At 42.8% G+C, this 19,560-nt stretch overlaps 1 protein-coding gene and 3 non-coding genes across 15 annotated transcripts in view; all 4 read right to left on the reverse strand.

Annotated features, from left to right (window-relative positions):
- The window catches only part of PUM1 (pumilio RNA binding family member 1), a 48,812-nt gene that overhangs the window by 7,566 nt on the left and 21,686 nt on the right, over positions 1 to 19,560 (reverse strand). For 6 of the 12 annotated variants that reach the window (XM_033157999.1, XM_033158000.1, XM_033157997.1 and 3 more), the window contains 10 exons: positions 19,297 to 19,390; positions 17,155 to 17,271; positions 10,306 to 10,457; positions 7,614 to 7,752; positions 7,315 to 7,458; positions 4,949 to 5,239; positions 4,114 to 4,350; positions 1,608 to 1,872; positions 959 to 1,088; positions 714 to 848 (listed from right to left, as the gene is read on the reverse strand). In XM_033157999.1, the coding sequence (XP_033013890.1) occupies positions 714 to 848; positions 959 to 1,088; positions 1,608 to 1,872; positions 4,114 to 4,350; positions 4,949 to 5,239; positions 7,315 to 7,458; positions 7,614 to 7,752; positions 10,306 to 10,457; positions 17,155 to 17,271; positions 19,297 to 19,390 (1,704 nt within the window). The remainder of the gene's footprint in view (positions 1 to 713; positions 849 to 958; positions 1,089 to 1,607; positions 1,873 to 4,113; positions 4,351 to 4,948; positions 5,240 to 7,314; positions 7,459 to 7,613; positions 7,753 to 10,305; positions 10,458 to 17,154; positions 17,272 to 19,296; positions 19,391 to 19,560) is intronic. The other 6 variants (XM_033158009.1, XM_033158001.1, XM_033158004.1 and 3 more) reach the window with 5 other exon arrangements.
- Positions 8,494 to 8,579, reverse strand: LOC117052536. The gene has a single exon (XR_004427276.1). It is a non-coding gene; the product is annotated as a small nucleolar RNA SNORD103/SNORD85 (small nucleolar RNA).
- On the reverse strand, positions 15,764 to 15,851 carry LOC117052535. Its single transcript, XR_004427275.1, has one exon. It is a non-coding gene; the product is annotated as a small nucleolar RNA SNORD103/SNORD85 (small nucleolar RNA).
- On the reverse strand, positions 19,003 to 19,092 carry LOC117052537. The gene has a single exon (XR_004427277.1). It is a non-coding gene; the product is annotated as a small nucleolar RNA SNORD103/SNORD85 (small nucleolar RNA).

Raw genomic sequence — 19,560 nt, forward strand, 5'->3', positions numbered from 1 at the left:
AGAGAGAGAGAGAAAGCACCACCAGAATCGCAACTGGCAAGCATCGGAAGAACACAGGGGCAGTAAGAAGCTGCCTTGAACAGGCTCAAATTGGTTCTCCATCTAAACCAGTATCATCCACTGGCAGCAGTTCTCTAGGGTGTTAGGGGAAAAGAGGCCTTTTTTAACACCTGCAAATTGATCCTTTTATTCAACCTGGGGCCTTCTGCAAGCAGTGAATGTGCTCTACCACTCAGCTATGGCTCCATCCAAAGGAAGGAATATTTCCATCTATTCTTGCAGTTAGCAAGGAGAAGATTTCTGTAGCATCCTGTTAATCTGTGGGGCAGAGAACAAGTTGGGTCTCTTCAGCTGCTGTTCCTCCAGACTCAGACCTAGCCACTGATCAGCACTTCTCTGATCCAAGAAAACCAGAAGGAGAACATACTTTTAAAAGTTCCTTAAGAAATGCTTTCTTCAGGAAGTTTCTGGCAGAACTGATCTGTAAACTCACTCACTGTATTCCTCTCGGCCCTGGAACCCTAGCCCTGATCTCTGCAGGTGTATTACTATTTGCACACTGAAAACAGGTCACAGAACAGATGCACCATAAAAACTAAAAGAAAAAACAACACACACACACACACACACACACACACACACACGGACAACAAGATAACTCAGTTGAACAACAACATTCAACATCAAGTAGTAAAGTTAAAATGGAAACTTACAATTACCTGCTGGTCTGGAGGGATAAACTCAAGAGCCTTCTGGATAACTCTGCAGCCGTACATTTGCAAAGCCAGGGAGAGGACATGGCCACGGATACGTTCTGCCAAGGCAAGTTTTTGTTCCAGGCTGCCAAACTAGAGGCAATGATAGCATACAGATTAGAATCAAAATAAGATTGTCCTCTTATTTTAGGATGGAAGCAGTTCATCTACTAGAAATAGTTAGCATTGTGGATATGACTCACCTCAAAGAACTTTTGGATCACATAGTTTCCAAATACATCAACCATCAGCTGATAAGCTGCCTGTAGGATTTCATTAAATACAAGCTGCCGTTCCGCTGGGGTGGCACGTTCCAGTTTAAGCTGGATAAATCTGTAGAGGTTGCAATTAAAAAGAATGGGTTTATGGTTTTATCTGAGCTGAATTTTTGACGAAAGTCATTCAGCTGCCTCACATGCTTAATTGAGGATCAGCTGTAAACTGGAGAACCACCAGAGATATTCTGGTCTAACCCCCTGCCCTCTATATAAAAACTCCAGGCCTATTTTAACTCAAATGAGTTAAATTAGAGTATGCCACTAGCAGAGCTGAAGAAAACAAGCCCAACACATCCTGGTGCCTTCCACAAGAGGCATTAAGAGACAGCCCTAGATTCCCTGCGGATGAAGGGTCTTGGCTGCAAGGAGGTTTCTAAGCACCTTCAGTTGAACATGCTAGGAAGCCCCCTTCAGACCTTCTCCTTCAACATGGGAAGGCTGAAGTGGAGGGAGCATGCCAGAGGATACTACTGGTAAGGTTGGTGTTCATATGCCCATTCTCCCTACATACCTGTGAGCATTTGTGCAAAAGGGCGACCCTGTGATTTGTTTTCAATTAGCTTCCCCATCTCACCTGGATCCATGCTGATCCTGGGAGAACTCCATGATGTGCCCGGCAATCTCCCTCAGCTGTAGGTTCGGGTACCGGTTATTACGGAAGTCCTCAAGCAGCCTGCTGCGACCAGAGGGCATGACATCCGACATCCCATAACGCACACGTGAAGGGAAGAGTGTGCTGCTGGGGCTGAATAGGCTGGAGGCACTGCTTGCACTGCGATACTTGGCTTCAGCTCCAGGGGCAGCAGAGATGTAACGGCCACTTCCGTTTGGGAGCCCTCCTGCAAGGGGACCATTATTTTAGTTTTAAAATCCTTGTCCAGATACTACAGTAAACAGGCAGCTGATAGGAAAGAATCAGGGCTGAGAATACAATGAATGTATTTTTTAAACCCAGACTGCAACCAGGGCAGAGCATACTCTGAAGGAGAAATCTAAACACTGCAACCCAAAAGTTGCATGGCTGATTGTTTCATTCAGACTTTTGCATTCCCTTCCTCTTTGGCACCTATGGAGAGGGGATCAAGTGCTTCCACTTTTAAACTAACCATACTCCCTCCTGACACTACAACTCAGGGAACTGTCTTTTGTTTATACTATAGTTAGTGTGAAAAAGCCAAAATCAAGCTGCATTATAGATCCTTGTTTGTTCTTATTAACCATAGTGTAACTATAGTTCCTGAGTTTGGACATTACAGGGAACCATAGTTAGCCTACAATAAAAAGCTTATTCTTCTCTTATCTGTGAAAGAGAAGGTGGAAGTGCCAGTGACAGGGGTCGCTGTGTCTCATTCTTGTTGCCTCCTTACATCTTGAAGAATGGGTTTAAGATACACCTATGACCTCCTGCCTGGTGTCTGTCACATTTTTGCTTTTAAAAAATGCAAGGGTGGAAAGCTTAATGAAACCCATTATAATGGGACACTATTCCTTAGTGTTAGCTGCACTGACATGTGGCAGAACATATTTCAGCCTTCAGCATGATTAGAAACACGTGAATAAGGCAATATAGCGCAATCAATTTGTGAGTGGTAAGGCTAGGAAAGACTCCTGCCTGAAATTTTAGAGAACCACTGCCAGTCAGTGTAGACAACACTGAGCTAGATTGACCAATGGTCTGACTCAGTATAAGGTGCTTTCCTATGCTTCTGTTTTAAGGATTAACTTATATAGAAACACACACACACACACACACACACACACACACACACCCCAAATACACAGATGGCACTTCCTCTGTCATTCATGTAAATCCAGATTATTTCCCTTACAGTAGATTAAGTGCAAGACATTTGGAACATACCATGTGTGTGTGTTGTTGTAAATAACTCACAGAAGTTTCTCCACAACAAGGAGGGCATGAAATGATGGCAAAATACCAAGAAATGCATCTAACATTTGTTGCCGGGGGGGGGGGGGAGAGAGAAATGTGCTGCTTCTTACAGCCTGTTTATTTTATCATGTCATGCAACATGGATGGCAGGTTTAAATTTTAATTCTGGATTTCTTGGAGGATAAAGTTATCAGAAAATCTATTGAAACTTTTCAAAAATTTGAATGTTTTCCATAACTTGTAACAGGGAGATTAGGCTATTAGTGTGCAAGCCAAATAGGCAACCACAATGGTTAATGTGAGGTTTCTGTAGTGGTTTCTCACGAGTAAACACGCTGGACTCTGGTCCATCTATTTACAGGTTTATTGTGCAAGTATTTACAGTGCAGAGCTCAAAAGTTCATGTCCATCTTAGTCACTCTCAGATTCTGGAAGTGGCACTTTCCTGGAGCGCCCCCAGCAAAGGAACTTGTACACCCCCTGTCTCCTCCTTCCCTCATTGTGTTTCACCCCTCTACGTAAGTGGGGCGACAAACGCCGTTGCTCCCTCCTTGCTAGTTTGGCTGGGTGAGTGCCTGAGCTCTGAAACATCCCCCAGCCCTCTCCCCTCCAGGCTTCCCTCCTGCCTTTTGTTCCCACCAGATGCTGTCCCACTGTCCTCGCAGTGCTGGGGCTCGGTGTCCTTTGACAGCCCCTGCATCACCCCACTGGTCTATGACGGTTCCCTGACAGTTAAGCAGTGCTTTACCCAAACAATGGGCCACAATTGATGCCTAAGTCTTTTGCCCACAAACACAGCCCCTTCACTATGTGCCATGATTAAACCAGGAAGCCTCTAACCAATCAGTTTCCCTGTTTCATCTGACCTTGGAAATCACGATTACCAGTCTCTTGGAATAAGGTCAAATATTAAACCAACTTCAAACTGTGCTTTAATAACCTGCCTTCTTCCAAAGCTGGTAATCATAGTTTCCTAGTTGGGACAAAATAGGAAGCTGGTTAAATCAGAGGCTTTCTGGTTTAACTACATCTCAGAGCGAAGAGACATGTGGAAACAAAAAGTTCATACATAGCTTGTTCTTGGCCTATCTTCTAAGCAGAGATATGATTTTCCCAAACTGTCTCTCAGAAGCATGAAGACAGACGTCCCTATTTCCACCCCAGAGCAACAGCAGTAATACCCCCTTACCAAGGTTTAAACTTGAAGAAGATCCATGGGAAGATAAGGGTGGTGGTGGAGTCTGAGAATGGCCAGGTCCTTGATTAGGCAAAGGCATGCCAACAGGTCCCGGAGAAGAGGAAAACCCAAGGCCATTATAAAAACTGTGCCCAATAGGAGTCAGGTTGCTAGATGTCCTCTTGTACAGGTCACTGCTGCCCGTTAGAGAGTCTCGGCGAGAGCCACTGCCTGTATTAGAGTTTGCAACTGCAAAAGGAAGAAATGAGAGGATAAATCCGATTGGGGCATTGAACAATTGGGAAAGGGAGGATATGGATATTAACAAGGAGAGGTAATACACCTGGGCCTAGGAGAAGTACAAACAGAGGAAATATGGAGATATTTGAACGTGACATTTAAGAACTCCCTATAGTTAACGGAATGCCCAGGATGAATAGCTCTCTCCTGCTCCACATTTTACACTGTACATTTAGTGGAGAGCTGTACGAAACAGTGGGAATAATGCTGGGAATAAGATGGAGGAGGGCTGGCTCCAAATCCCCATTTGGCAATAAGACTTACTGGAGGGTCCTGAGCAAGTTATTGCAGGACAGCTATTTAGAGAAAACGAGGAGGACCATATGGACCAGCACCCCTAAGCTCTTTAGGAGAAAGGGCAGAGAAAGAAAACATTCCTTGGTAAATACGTAATGCATGTGGCAACTGAAACCATCAGACACAATCTACAGGCAATTTCTGCTACTGGGTATATCAAGGGCACGACTGTTAAATTTCTTCAGAACTGATTTGCTTGTTCTCGCCCATCACACACAGCCCTCCCCTTCAAGACAACCAGAACTCCTACCTGCTGTTCCAAAGCCTCCCAGCGCAGACCCCAGTGTAGCACCAAGAGAACTGCTGCTCCCAAAGCCAAGGGAAGTGTTGGCAGGCTGGGCAGAGCCCTGAGAAAAGAGCGAGCTGCTCTGGGAATTGCTTGTTAGGGAGTTGTTGCCATAGAAGGAGCTGGATGCCAGGTTGCTGGTGGGCTGCTGCTGTGGCTGCGGCTGTTGAGTCCCTAGAGGGCGAAATGGTCCATTGGTCGTTCCTCCTAGACCGCCAGCAGCACCATTTGCTGAAGCAGCAGCAGCTGCTACTGCTACCAAAAAGAAAGAAAAAAGTTTTTTTAAAAACAAAACAAAACGCAATTTGGGAAACCTGCTTATAGTGCACTCCTTTTTACATTTACTCCACAAAACAGGTCAGCAACCATTTCCACCTAGCACCTAGGTCAGCAATTCCCAGGTGTGCCACAAAGCGCAAACGTAACAAATTAAAGGTTCCCATAAGCCTGAAGTTAGAAAAGGCTGACTGCAACATCTCCGCATGGATTTACTGCTCTGACCTCGTCTCTTTTCAATCAGCCTCCACAGAGGAAAGCAGTTGTGTTGCCTCCTTTCCTTTGTTATCAGTTCGGAGCTTGCTCCATCCCAGGCTGGAGGCAGTGCTGCTGGGCTGCTCTGAGCATAAACAGCTCTTACTCTTTAGCATGCTAAGAAGCAGATCTCTGAAGGCACAAGTGAAGTGCTTTTAACTTCAATTTGAGGTAAAACGTTAAAAAAAAAATCCCAAGATACAGAAATTTTTAAAATGTTGGAATTTTATTTTTGTTACCTTGGCTTATGGCAGCCTTCACCATCTTGTTGCCCTCCACACATGTTCTGAACTACAAACTCCCATGACCCCCAACCGTTGGTCATGCTGGCTAGGGCTGATAAGAGTTGTGGTCAAATATCTGGAAGGCACCACAATCACCATCCCTGCCTTAGTTGCTACCAACAATGCATGGGCCAGGCTTGGGGGGAAGTCCTGCCAGAAGCCCACTGACTATGAATGGTAGACCTGGACCCTGCCCCCCTCCTGCCAGGAGTCCTGGTCTACTGCCATAGACTATTAACATGCATTCACTTCTTGCCAGGAGTCCTGATGTACTCTTTTCTCTCTGTTTTCCTTCAAGTTTACTTCAGGAAGGAAAAAATGGCTCAGGTGCATGCATTTCTGAACTCTGCTGCAAATTCTGATGCTAAGAATTCATCTAGGTTGCCTGCTATTCCCCTGGCAAACCACTTCATCTGTCTAATGGTCCTGCTGCTTCTCTGGCAGTTTTCCTAATGCATATAAAAAACCCTATTATTAGCTTTTCTCTCATTAGCAATTGGCTAATGCATCTTGGCTTGATTTATGGTCAAGGTACAGAGTTTGCTGGTTTGTGCTCTTTTCACCTCTGGTGGTCTTACTAAACCAGGTGCCCCCCTCCAGATGTTTTGGACTACAATCCTCTTTGATCCCATTGGAAGTGGGCCATGTTTCCAAAACATCTGCAGAGCACCAGGTTGTTGAAGGCTGCTTTACAGGAAACATTCGTGCCTATTACCATCTCTGGCTTTTCAATCACACCAACATTTTCAGGTACTTGCTTTGTGTTTTGCCATTTCCGATTTGTAGCAGTATACATTTTATGTAAGCCTTTATTGTACTGGTCTTAAATAAGCTTTGGATGTAATGAAAGGATTTTAAACCTCCCAACTGTCTTTTTGTCAGCATTCCATAAAATTACTGCCCTTGTTCTGAGACATCCCTTATTCTAAAATTAAATGTAATTGTATTAGACTGTGTATACAACTGACCACTCATCACATGGATGATGGATGCAGCATTTGATGGCGCTCCTCACAAAGTGGTTCAGCTGCTTTTACACTAGGATCCTGGGCAGCACTTAAGGTTAAGTCAAGGCTTCACCTTTTCCTTCCTCTCTTATGTACATTCATTTATCATGTCTAGAAATATTGCCCATACTCTTCACTTCACATTTGTGAAGGTAGTCAAATCACAGCTGCAACATTTTCTGCTGTGGCTGGGCCCTAGGATGGGGCCAAATGTTGTGGAAAGAAGAGAAACGGCTCAGTCGGTAAAGCATGAGCCTCTTAATCTCAAGCTCGTAGGTTTGAGCCCCACATTGGGCAAAAGATTCCTGCATTGTAGGTAACTGGACTAGATGTTCCAACTCTATAATTCTATACTATTTTATTTTAGCCACCTTCAATATTCAATATAATTTGAATTCTATAGAGGGCCATTGCTTCACTGGATTTCTAATACCCTGACTGTATCAATCACAGACATACGGAACTACAGGAAATCACTGCTATCCCAAACTATTATAGGGAGACTTACCTGCTTGTGCTGCTGAGGAACTGATGATGACAGGAGCAGGGGCAACTAGTCGTACTGGAGCTCCTAGGCCATTCCTAGCCCCTGTATTCACCACAAGAGTACCTGTTTGGTCATAGTAAGCTGCAGGAGCCAGCACTGGATAACCTACAAAAACAGGTCAGTTCATCATATTAGAGACTTTACATAACACTCCCCTCTACTGTGTATTAAACGCAATGCCCCCAATGTGCCTACTGTCTGCCGCCCCGGAAAAAAATTCTAGGCTCTTTTTAAAGCTTAAGAAGATCTGTTGCTCCTACCTGGCATTCCTGCTGCCAGCCCCTGCCCAAAAGCAAGAGCCGAATTCACTGCTGCTGCAGCCACTAATGAGTCAGTTTGCTGGCCCTGTTGGTTTTGATTTGGTGTCAAAGGGCGCTGGCTGGCTCCTCCACGGAGAACCTAAGGCACAGAAAGCAAATCGAGTTATGCAATCCTTATAGTTGGTTAGCCACAGTGGTCTGGGAATATGACTGCCAGTGGCTACTGCAAATTTGATTATGGCAAGCAACAGGAAAAGCCTCGTCTAGTATACACCAAAGGTTTCATACATTCCAATGACAGCACAGAAAAACAAGAGGGTGCCACTTTCAAAATAGCTCCAGTCTGCATTCTGTGCTGCCATGCTACATCAGCGTCATAGGTTGGAGGGGACTGCAAACACACACACTCTTCAATAATAATCCCCAGTAAAAAAAAAACTTTGTAGGGTACCAAGTACAAAAAAGAAGACACTCACTTTGCTGCCATAGAGCAGGAAGTTAAAAAGCAGCCTCATTGGTTACTAGAAAAAAACCAACACTGGCTACCAAGCACTGCCAAAATGTGTGGACTTTCGACCAATCGACAATCAACAGACCGAAGCCCACAATTCTACAAACTTCTGGAAGCAGATCTAATTTAAAATATAGCCTGAACTTCCTTTGGCAATGAATAGCAATAAACTTATTGCATTTTACTTCAGTTTTACCGAGGGAGGTCTTGCAATGGCTATGGAATTTATTGCCTTCTCATGCTATAAAAATATATTCCTAAATATGCACTCTTGTCTTGGATATATCAAACAGGGACAGATGCATTTTCAATGAGCAAAGGAAGAAACTGGCAACTTTTAACATTGTTGCTGCTTTCTGTTTAAGACGGTCCAGCTCAGCACACCTGAGTACAAAGCAAGATTCTCATTACCGAACAGCGTTCTCAGTGAGGGCAAGAGTGTCATCACTGCCGGACCTTTGAGGACAACTGTGGTGGCAAACAAAAAAAAGGTGCTCTTCTCCATTACTATGCACAAATACACATACAAACATTCTATCTGCCAGCTTTCAGTAACCTATCACGTTGATGCTACACTAGCACAGCAGGCACCAACCAACCCCAAATGCCTGAGACAACCCTACCAGGTCCTTTATGCCTTCTGTTCCTAATACCAGGACCATTATTGTTAAACCCTGATTAATGAGCAACTTTCAGAATGTTTGTTTATTATTGCTTTCATATTACATATTTCCCTCCAAGAAGCTCCTCCTATAATTAATCTCCTCCCCTCCTCTCTCACATGCTTTCTTATCTTAACAACCCTGTGAGGTAGGCTACACTGAGAGACTGCAACTGGCCCAAGGTCACCCAAGTGAGCTTCAAGGTTGAGCTGTGATGTGAATGTGTCTCCACAGACTAAGTGCAACACTGTTAACAGCTACAACACACTGGCTCTGCAGTACTCTCTTGTAACAAGTTCAGAAAAAAATGGATTCTGATTTGCTAAATCGATCTTGAGAAGTTTTTGTTAAAAAGTAACCATAATCTACGTTTTGCAATTTTAAACCCACTTATTGACATACTCAAGTCTTGAGGGTTTACGAACTGTCAGCACACAACCTCTGCTGCCACCTCCACCTCAAAGATTTCATCTCTTCCCTTGAGGAAGCGTTCACAGTTTTTTCAAGTCTGTGCTCAGATGAAGAGCCTTTAAATCCTCTCGAAGGTAAACTAGGCATGAAAGGGCAACCGTGTATATTTATTTGTGCTTCTGCCCTGTTCACATAAAAAGCTAGCGGGGGAGTCAATTTCTTTTTCTTTTTTTACATGAAATATAGCATGCAAGGTTTGGGAAGTGAAACCATTATCTTGGCTCCTCATCCTTTCCACAATGGGATGCATTGCTTCAAGCACTTTTTGACCAGCTCAACTTCAGTACAGGAAGTGAGACAGATTGCAGCGGGGAAATGCCTGAAGCAATGGAGCCCAGCAAGGTATGGAGAGGGGACATAATTTAAATTCCACTCATTTGCATGCTCCCCTTGATGTCAAAAAAGATGAACTCCTCATCCTCTATAGTTTGTTTGAATGGAGCAGCCACGTTAATGAAATAAACACAACTGCATTGTAATATCTAGGTGCCTCAGAAGGCCCCTTTGCCCCTTGATTCTTCGGAGCCTGGAAATCAGAACTCCATGAGTCGCTAAAGATGATCTACCCAGCAGCCAACAACTGTGCCTCTCAAAACACCACAAAGTCACCCAATACTTTTGGAGCATCTAATAAGGGCTTAAGACAGGAACGGGGAACGTGTGACCCTCTAGGTATTATTGCGACTCCCAGTTCATCTCTACCCCCAACAAGCATAGCCAGTGGTTAAGGATGATCGTAGCCATGGTCCAACAGTGCCTGGATGGCCACAGGTTCCCCGTTGCTGGTTTAACAAAACACATCACGGAGAATCTACCATCTTCTTGACTGGCCCCAAGTTATGCAGATGAACTAGGAAATATGTAAAGGGAGCAGGGACAGCTTTAGCACTTTAATCCTTAGGCAACAATTCTGCTTCCTCTTTTCAGCCCTTCCTGCAGCAAGAAAGGCTCATGTGTTGTTGTTTTTTTTTTAAAAAAGAGCTGTGCCTGAAAAAAGGCTGCAGATCCACGCCAATTAATGGCTGATGCAAATCAGACTGGTGCTCACCTGTTGCTGTCCTTGCTGCGTCTGCTGAGCAGTCTGCTGATTTGAGGAATTTGTTGCAGCAGCGGCAGCAGCGGCTTGCTGTTGGAAGAGACTGGCAGGATACACTCCCCAGGGAGCCACTCCGTAGTACTGATGAGGGACAACTGCAGGACCTAAAATATCAACAGAGGACGGACCTTATATCCTGCCGGTGCTTTTGCCTAATTCATTAACAGAAAAAGAGCCGTGAAGAGTTGCCCCAGTTTTGCTTACTCCTCCATGGTGGGAGTAGGGGGTGGTGAAATAGCATAGCTATAGCCTCCATTTGCAATGGTCTGCCACTTTCGGCAGAAAGAGCACTGCAAGTCTTTAAGAACATCATCCACCTTTGACACCTGCTCAGATAAAAGTATTCCACCTAAGATCCTTGTGCTTCCCATTCATCCAATTGAAAAGTTCTAATTTGGACCTAGCGAAACTATTCTAGATCATACAGCTTTTCAGATCACTGTATGTTTACTCAGAAGTAATGTATATACTTTTCCTACCAAGCCTTTAAACCTTCTAACAAACAGGATTGTCTTATTGGTGCAAATATTTACAATGCCTTACTGGCATTACCTCTCTTTGAGATGCATGAATAAAAGCTGGAGTGTGTATATATATGAATGTGTGTGTTTGTTTGTGTGTGTGTGTCGTTTTCATACAGAGAAAAAAAATTGCAGGTTTTTCTAGCCATTCACGCCTTTTTCTGTTGCTGACATTTGGCCAGCTCACCATCGTACAAGTCCCATTTGTTTCTCATCCTTTTCATGGTCAAGGGCATTTTGTCAATTTATGCCATTTTTCTACAGTTTGTTCAGCCAGCAAGTGAGCACTTTTCAGCAGCAGCCTTCTTTAATCTTTAAAAACCTGAAGCGCCCCATGCTGTACTTGTATTGTTATTTCTTCTCTCAACCATTTCACTGGAAAGGTCTTTGCTCCCCACCACCCTCCAATGCTGCTGTTTAGCCTGGCTTGGTTCCCAATTCAGCCTTTGAAAAGGTGCTGTGTGGCACAGCTTTGTATCATTCGGTAGCTATTGCTTGTCCAAACTGCTGCCCAGTAACATTTCAGCATCTGCTTATTTATAAACATGCTACATTGCAGGTACTGAAAAACTGACAAGTCCCTGATGTTTTCTTTAAGGGCAACAAGAGACCAAAAAATAATAATAAATCTTTTCAAGTAAAATTTGGTATTCATTCATTCATTCATTCATTTTTAAAAACATAACCACCTCATGTTCATTTAATTAGAATAGTCTGGGAAATGAAATCTAAACACAGTACTAAGGGCTGAACTAGACATGGTGTAAAGTGTATGGATGTCCTTAATGTGTCTTTTTTGAAAGCATCTAAAGTAATAGCTGTGGAAAGGAATCATTTCCTTACTTGTTTTTTAGGACTACCCCCCCCCCAATGGCAACAGTGAGGAGAAGGATTGTAAGGTTGTCGACAAAAGGCCAACGGCCATGCCATGGTCCAGCCAAAAACTAGCCCCCCCCTTTTTTCAGGAGATCAATTATAGCTCTTCCCAATGGGATTTTTGCTGGGACTGTAGCATTGGGGGGAGGGTTAACCCCCCCCAAATGTGGCTGTTATTTTAGACACCTGAAGTAAAATACACATTAAATGCATTCACACATTTAATGTTATGCCTAGTTTGACTCAATGTGTTAGAAGTGAAGGCTACACTTATGACTTAAAACTATAAAGAATGACCCTCTGTCAAACACAGCGCTCAATACTAAACAAATTGAGCTAAATGTCTTTTCCCTTGTTAACAAGAAATCACAGGAAAAGAAAATATATATTTACAGAGTGTCAACATGCATATAGATATAGAGGTGATCTGGCTGATAAACAATAGCTGGACTTTCAAATAGCTTCTGACAAAGTAACTCACCAAGGACTCCTGAGTTAGCTTAGCAGTCAAGGAATAAAAGGAGACATTCTCTTGTGGATCAGGAATTGGTTAAGTTGCAGGAAGCAAACAGAATGAATAAAGAGTGGGAAACCAACCAGATGGGTGGGGTATAAATAAATTATTATTATTATTATTATTATTATTATTATTATTATTATTATTATTAAATGGATAGTTCTCTGAATGGAGAGATGTCAAAAATGAGTCCTCAAGGGACTGATATTGGTACCTGTCCTTTTTAACTTTTTCATAAACAATCTAGAGTTAAGAGTGAGGAATGAGGTGGCCAAGTTTGCTGATCCTATTTTGTAATTGTTGTTAAAACAAAGAGAGATTGAAAAGAGCTCTCAAAGGACCTCTCCAAACTGAGTGAATGGGTGGTAAAATGACAAATGCAAAATAAAGTGAACAAGTGTAAAGTAATGCATTCAGCCCCCCCCCCCCCAATCTTAATTTCATGGTGTCTGAACTGGCAGTGACTGATCAGGAACGAAACCTTGGGGTCACAGTAGACAGCTCAAGAGAGATGCCGACCTGGTGTGCCTTGAAAAAGGCAAATTCCATGATAGGAAATTCAAGAAAGGAACTGAAAATAAAAATATCATAACACCGTTACACAAATCTATGGTGCAACCTCATTTGGAATACTGTGTACGGTTCTGGTCACCTCACTTCAAAATGGATACTGTCAAGTTGAAAAAGGATCAGAAAAGGGCAGCCAAAATTATGGAGATGGAACAATTCGCCAGCATTTGGAACATCTTACATTTTGGGGGAAAGGTAAGAAGTAACATGATAGAAGTTTATAAAATTATGTACAGCATGAGCGAGTGGATAGGGGAAAGTTTTCCTTCTTCTCTGATAATACAAGAACTCCTGGACATCCAAAAAAGCTGAAGACTCAGGACAGATACAACTACCGTATTTTTCGCTCCATAAGACTCACTTTTTTCCTCCTAAAAAGTATGGGGAAATATCTGTGCGTCTTATGGAGCAAATGGTGGTCCCTGGAGCTGAATTGCCATGGGGCCAAAAGAGGATCATGCTTTTTATTTTACAAAGAGAAAAGGGGGTGTTGAAAGGACCCCACTGAGCAGCTGAGTAGCAAGAGATCGGGAGAGAGCTAAGAGTCCCAGCTCCCTTTCAGCCCCGCCCCCTTGCCCAGGCCTCCATTGTTGAATGTGCTGCAGAGGGAGGTCGTTTGTTTCCCCAGCGACATGTGACTGGTTGATTAGATTATCTGTCTGGAAATTGTAGAAAAGGCTCCCTTTCCTTAAGAAGCTGCAGAAATGTGAGTTGAACCCCATAAAAATGGGGCTTTTCCTCTTTGTTTTCCCCCCTTTGCAAAAAAGCTGCAAAACTTTTAGCTGATCCTCAAAAAACCAGGGCTTTTCCCTTTGCAAAAAAAGCTGCAAAACGTTTAGCTGATCCTCAAAAAAACAGGGCTTTTAGAGGAGGAAAACCAGAAAAATATTTTTTCTTGTTTCCTCCTCTAAAAACTAGGTGTGCCCTATGGTCCGGTGCGCCATATGGAGTGAAAAATACGGTAAGTATTTCCTCACACACCACATACTATGGAACTCACTCACCCAGGAGGCACTGGTGGCCACCCACCTAGATGGCTTTAAAAGGCGATTTGACAGATTTGTGGGGGAGAAGGCTGTCAATGGCTTCCTGCCATGAGGGCTATAATCTGCCTTCCAGTTAGGAGGTAGCAATGCTTCTGAATACCAGTTGCTGAACACCACAGGAGGGAGAACGCTCCTATGCTCGAATCCTTCTTGCCTGTTTGCCACAGGCATATGGTCTGCCGTAGTAATAACAGGATGCTGGATTAGATGGGCCACTGGCCTGATCCAGCAGGCTCTTCTTCTGTTCTTATGTACATCAGTTTGATATTGGAGGTCAGGGACTAGTCAGTCATCACAGAAACTGGGATCCAGAATATGACTTCAGAAAAGGACACCCTGTACCTATCCAAGACAATTCACTAAGCCTGTTTAATCTAGGTGATCCTATTTTCTTATATTACAACCTCTAACTACCCATGATGTAGTTTAAAAACAAAAACAGTGCTTTTCCAAGAGAAGAGAAATAAACACATTCGTGTTATTGTTTGGCTTCTAGACAGACATAAATATTCATAAACTAAAATCTATGTTTTGAAATAAGAGTGTCTCCATGGAGTAATTAGCATCTAGCTACCACACTAATATTTGACACAAGTTGTGAATAAAGGCTTATTAAACAGGCAATGTTTAACGTGCCATTTGCTAAAACAGTGAAAAACATTTATTTTTTTGTTATACAGTTAACATTTGCCTGGATAATGCAAACAAAAGCCCCTACTTGATCCATAAGACCAGGTTATGTCAAGCAACTTTTGTTTAGGAAGTGTATGAAGTTTAGATGGAAAGCTTGATTTTAATTAAATGAATAAAAGATCAGTACTTTTCCCATGGCAATTTAAACCATGATTTAATATCACCTAGATTTTAATCAAACTCCTCCCACCCCCATCTGTGGCTAGATAAATGAATTGCTAATGCTTTTTTCAGATTACCTGTGTGTTTGACCGGGGTGTTAACAGCCTCTAATTAAGTGAGCTGTTGTTACCAGCTGTGCAGAGTATCGAATCAATGTTTGTGTGTATGCTGGAGCAAAAAATGTAATTTGAATTTACTGAAGTAACTAGCTTGCATTGACTGAGGGAGTTGATAATTTGGTTTTTCCTGGCCAAAAAAAGAAAAGGGATCAGTAGACAGAAGCTGAAAGCACACTTTTGAACTTACTGCACACATTCATTACATGCTTATGTCATCTGTCTTACAAGGAGTTCAAGGGTATATGAATAGTTCTACATCCTCTTTTATCCTGGACCCAAGGCTCTTCCATTTTGGTAGGAATTTGAACCCAAGCCTGCCTAGCTGAAGTTCAACACTCTGTCCCAGAGTTGAATAGCCTGTGGTCCTAAAGGTGCTGTTTGACTACAACTCCCATCAGCCCCAGCTGACATGGCCACTGGATAGGGATGATGGGAGTTGTAGTCCAACAACAGTTAAGGAGGGCCACGGGTTCCGCATTCCTGCTCTAGCTACTACACCACACTAACACACAAGCTGAAGATTCATGGCTGAGCAGGAGTTTGGATCCAGGCTCCAAATAACCAAAGCCACCACTCTAGGCATTCACACAAAATATCCCACGTGGCCATGACGACAGCACAAAATTCTCATCGTCAGAAGATGATAGATCAGCATGTCACACATTTACAACCCATACCACCAACTCTAAAAGGTGGGAACCAGATTGCATTGCCATTATACTGCCACTTCCCCCTAACTCCGATTCCATGCTTCTCTAGTAACATATGTATTACTAGAAGGGAAGGGAAGAAAAGAATGAGCAGCGTTTATCAACCACCACCAGCATCTATTCAAGGAGGGCTTCAAGATAAAAGTATGCATCTCCTTAAAATAGTTTTAATATTGCAAATAGGCGAAAATTCATGTCTGGCTCAGAGCAAATGAGTACTTACAAAAAGCTCTCATTATAGAACCAATGTTCTCAGTGAGGGCAAGTGTGTCATCATTGCTAGACATGAGTAGGCCAATTGAAAAAAAGATCAATAGGACCTGAGATAATGGGATGGGCCTATGTCATAGTTACTCTAGACAACAACAACAACAACATCCCATGGTGGTGCTCAAGTAACCAGGTCCTTGGCATGTTCCATGAAATTTCCTGTAATTAAACACATTTTAGGGCAGAGCCATGTGAGAAGTGCTATGCTTTCACACCTCCACTTTCCAAAAATTATGGAAATGGCCTCCCAAATGTTGCTGCCTCAGAATGGGGCAGGAAAAAGGTGGGGTGAATCATGTGCTCCCTCTTTCTATTTCCAATTCAGGTTCAGCTGCTTAGCCTCCCGCCTAACAGCTGGCACTCAGGGTAGTGCAGCAGCATAGGCCACTTTCCCATGCACCCTCCAGTCTCTGGCCAGCCCCAGAGCTTCAACTCCAGATATTTTGGCCTGGGTTGGGGAGAGTAGGAGAGCAGGGAAAAAACCCGGTGATTGGAGGTTTTTTAGAGGATGCTCCCCACTTCATTTCAGTTATGCATGCGGAGGCCCAGAACATAACCTCTGCTTAAGTGGGGAGAGGCCTGTATAACAAATAAAATAGCCCCGCGGCCCCAATATTTATAACGTGGTTACGAAAATGTCATCAGAAGCCTTTTATTTAAAAAATCCCCTCTACCATGGCAATCCTGCTATAGTTTCTCATCTCCCAGACCAATTTCTCAAGGGAATATTGATGAACCCATACAATCTAACTTATGCTTTAAACAATATTGCATATCCGCTGGACATCCATCTGATATTTCATTTTGAAATGGGATATTTCCTTCCCACAGAAGTGCAATAGTATACAGTAAAGGGGTGGGGAGGGGTAGGGAGAGAGAGCGTTAACCCCAGCTGTCCAAGCCTTGTATAACTTCCCTTTATTATCTTAAGCTTGCTATGGTTTCAGCTGCTTAAGCTGTGAAGATGCTCGAACGCAAGAGAGCCCTTGCATGCAAGTAAGACCTACATGAGACCCAATTCACAGGGTCAGTTTTGACACGGTGTTCAGTAGCAAAAATTGAGCCAAACAACCACGAGCAGAAGAAAAAACAGTGCTATGATAGGTTGGTGCTATAACAGGTCAGTTCTACCGTTGTTCTCATGTTGCTACTTGTGCTGCAGAAGCAAAATCTCTTTGGATTCAGTTTTATGCTTTCTCATCCAGTGCTTTACTGCAAGGTGTAAAAACTTTCCACTCATGAGCAGGAAACTCCCCCAACTTACAGCATTATAGATATTTAAAAAAAAATAACCATACATCTCAGTAAGCATCTCACCTAACGTTGCAGCTGCGGCAAGCCCTGCCGCATAGGGGTCCGTTCCTGGAGGAGCAGCGCTGATGATGTACGGATTGGGCACAAAGGCAGCAGGAGCTAAACCTGCTGAAAACATACCTGTCAGTAAAAACAAACTTGACTAGAACTGCAACCCTACCAAAACGTGAGTGTGTGTGAGAGACAGACTGCGTGTGTGTGTGCGTGTCTTGGAGATTGAGCCGACTTATCTATCATGGAAAAAGACACGGGTCTAAAATTTGAGCTGTAAAAGTCAGAAGCTTCACTCAGAAAACAAGCAATCAGGGTTGCCATCTCTTAAGTCTATTAATTTCCATTGACTAAAAAGGTAGCCATGATTAACTGGTGGGCATGAACTGAAGGTGGCAAGTGATGTCTTGGAGGAGTCATGCCCTTCCTCTTTTGTAAGAGAATGCCTGTTGTAATACATGTGTACATCATTCAAAAACAAAGCATGTTTAGAACAGTATCACCCAACCTGGTGCCCTACAGATGTTACCGCAGCTTCAAATCTCATTAGCTCCAGCCAGCATGGCTAATTGTCAGGGATGATTTTGATGATAGCTCAAAATATTTAGAGGGCACCAGGTTGTGGAAGGCCACATTAGAACAATGTTGTTGTTTTTCTCATCTGCAGATCAATTTGAAGAAGATACAATTTACTGACCAAGGTTTCTTTAATCAGATGAGAGCATGAAAAATATACAAATTTTCACGTTCAGCTGTAAGACGTTGAAAGCTTCCTAGATTTTTGTGTCAGCTCTGGAACGCCGTGAAATTGAAAAGATGAAAACCACTTCATAAAAACAAAAATTATTCCAGGGAGATCTGGAAATTAGTCACAGCAAACATCACACTAGCATCACACTAACTACTTCTACCAAGAACCTTATTACTTGTGTGTGTGTGTATCTTCCTTTGCAACTCTTGAGAATTCTCTTAGAAGAATTCAGAACAATGCAAAGGCATATTAATAATAGACTGGAGAAGTAGGAAGTCGTAAAACAGACAGGATACACACACTGGCAGGATACAAAAAGAAGCAGGGGGCACCATATGGGGACACAATATGTGCACACTGTGAGGCAGGCATGCTTTCTTGTGAAGCTGTTTGCACCTCGGAGACAAGCAGCTGTGCAGTTTACAGAGAAGCTTGCCTCTTCAGGACAGAACATCTGTAGGGAAGTTAGGGGCAAAGCTCTTGGTGTGAACTTTTCTCTCAGGCATCCACATATCCCTTTCTGGGATGCCAACAATGAATACAAGGAATATTAAGTGGCAAAACAAAATAACTGAAGGAAAAAACAAGCAAACAGATGCCTGCATGCCCTTGCATATACATTTCAAAATATGCATGACAACACATACAAATCTTTCAAAATATAGGTTAAATGGTCTTTGGAAAATCTAGTGTAAAATAAATAAAATGCAACACTGGAGTTCTTATAATGGAAAATTGTACTGATCACAATTTAAAAGGGAATGTAAACCCTGGAGGTGGAAGTGATTATCCTTACATACAGTGTTTGGGTCAAACCCACAAATTACTTAATTTTCTTGACTCTCATTATTAATTGCAAATATGGACGTTTGCCCTTCAACCAAACGCCCATATAAGCAATTACATGTATATCTATTTTCTAATGGTGCAAAGGAAAGAATGTGAGAGCAAGGTAACAAATAATTTATTCAACCAGTTTTGTTAGGAGAACAAAATAATGGACACTGCTAATCCACGTTGTTCGGTCCATTCAAAGAGGGCTTTCAGGAGAAAAAACATGGAATTCTTTAACTACAATTGGTTTGAATATTGCAAGCAGCTCATTCATGTCCGGCTCAGAGCAGATGAGTACTTTTTAAAAAAACTCTCATTACTGAACCAATGTTCTCAGTGAGGGCAAGAGTGTCATCATTGCTAGACATGAGTGAGCCAAAAATATAATGCTCACACCCCGCCAGAGTTACAAACAGTGGAATCTCAAACCTTTCCAACCCCCAATCCCACCAACCCAAGTTCCTATATTACCCCTTGCATTACCCTTTCAAAACAAATGAATGCTGTTTCGAAAGCAACTTGGAGAAATGCTGATGATCTACTGATAAACAAGGGACTGAAAGACTTACCTATGTGCGGCTGATGAGCAGCTGCCAATGCATATTGCTGTTGTTGTGCTGCTGTCAGTTGCTGAACAGCGAGTGCATTCGGTCTTTGGAACAGCTGAAAAATCAAATTTAAAGATGTGTTTTACAACTGGAGTTGTGTGAACTTTTCTCCAATGGGGCTAAACGTGGTAGGCACCAGGCCTAGGTCATCCAATGAAAGCCTAGTCAGAGAATATTCAAAATGTATCTGGCAGGTTATTTTCAATCCAGTGCTGTTAATGCTAT

This window comes from Lacerta agilis, chromosome 8 (assembly GCF_009819535.1).
Source record: "Lacerta agilis isolate rLacAgi1 chromosome 8, rLacAgi1.pri, whole genome shotgun sequence".
NCBI classification, from domain to species: domain Eukaryota; kingdom Metazoa; phylum Chordata; class Lepidosauria; order Squamata; family Lacertidae; genus Lacerta; species Lacerta agilis.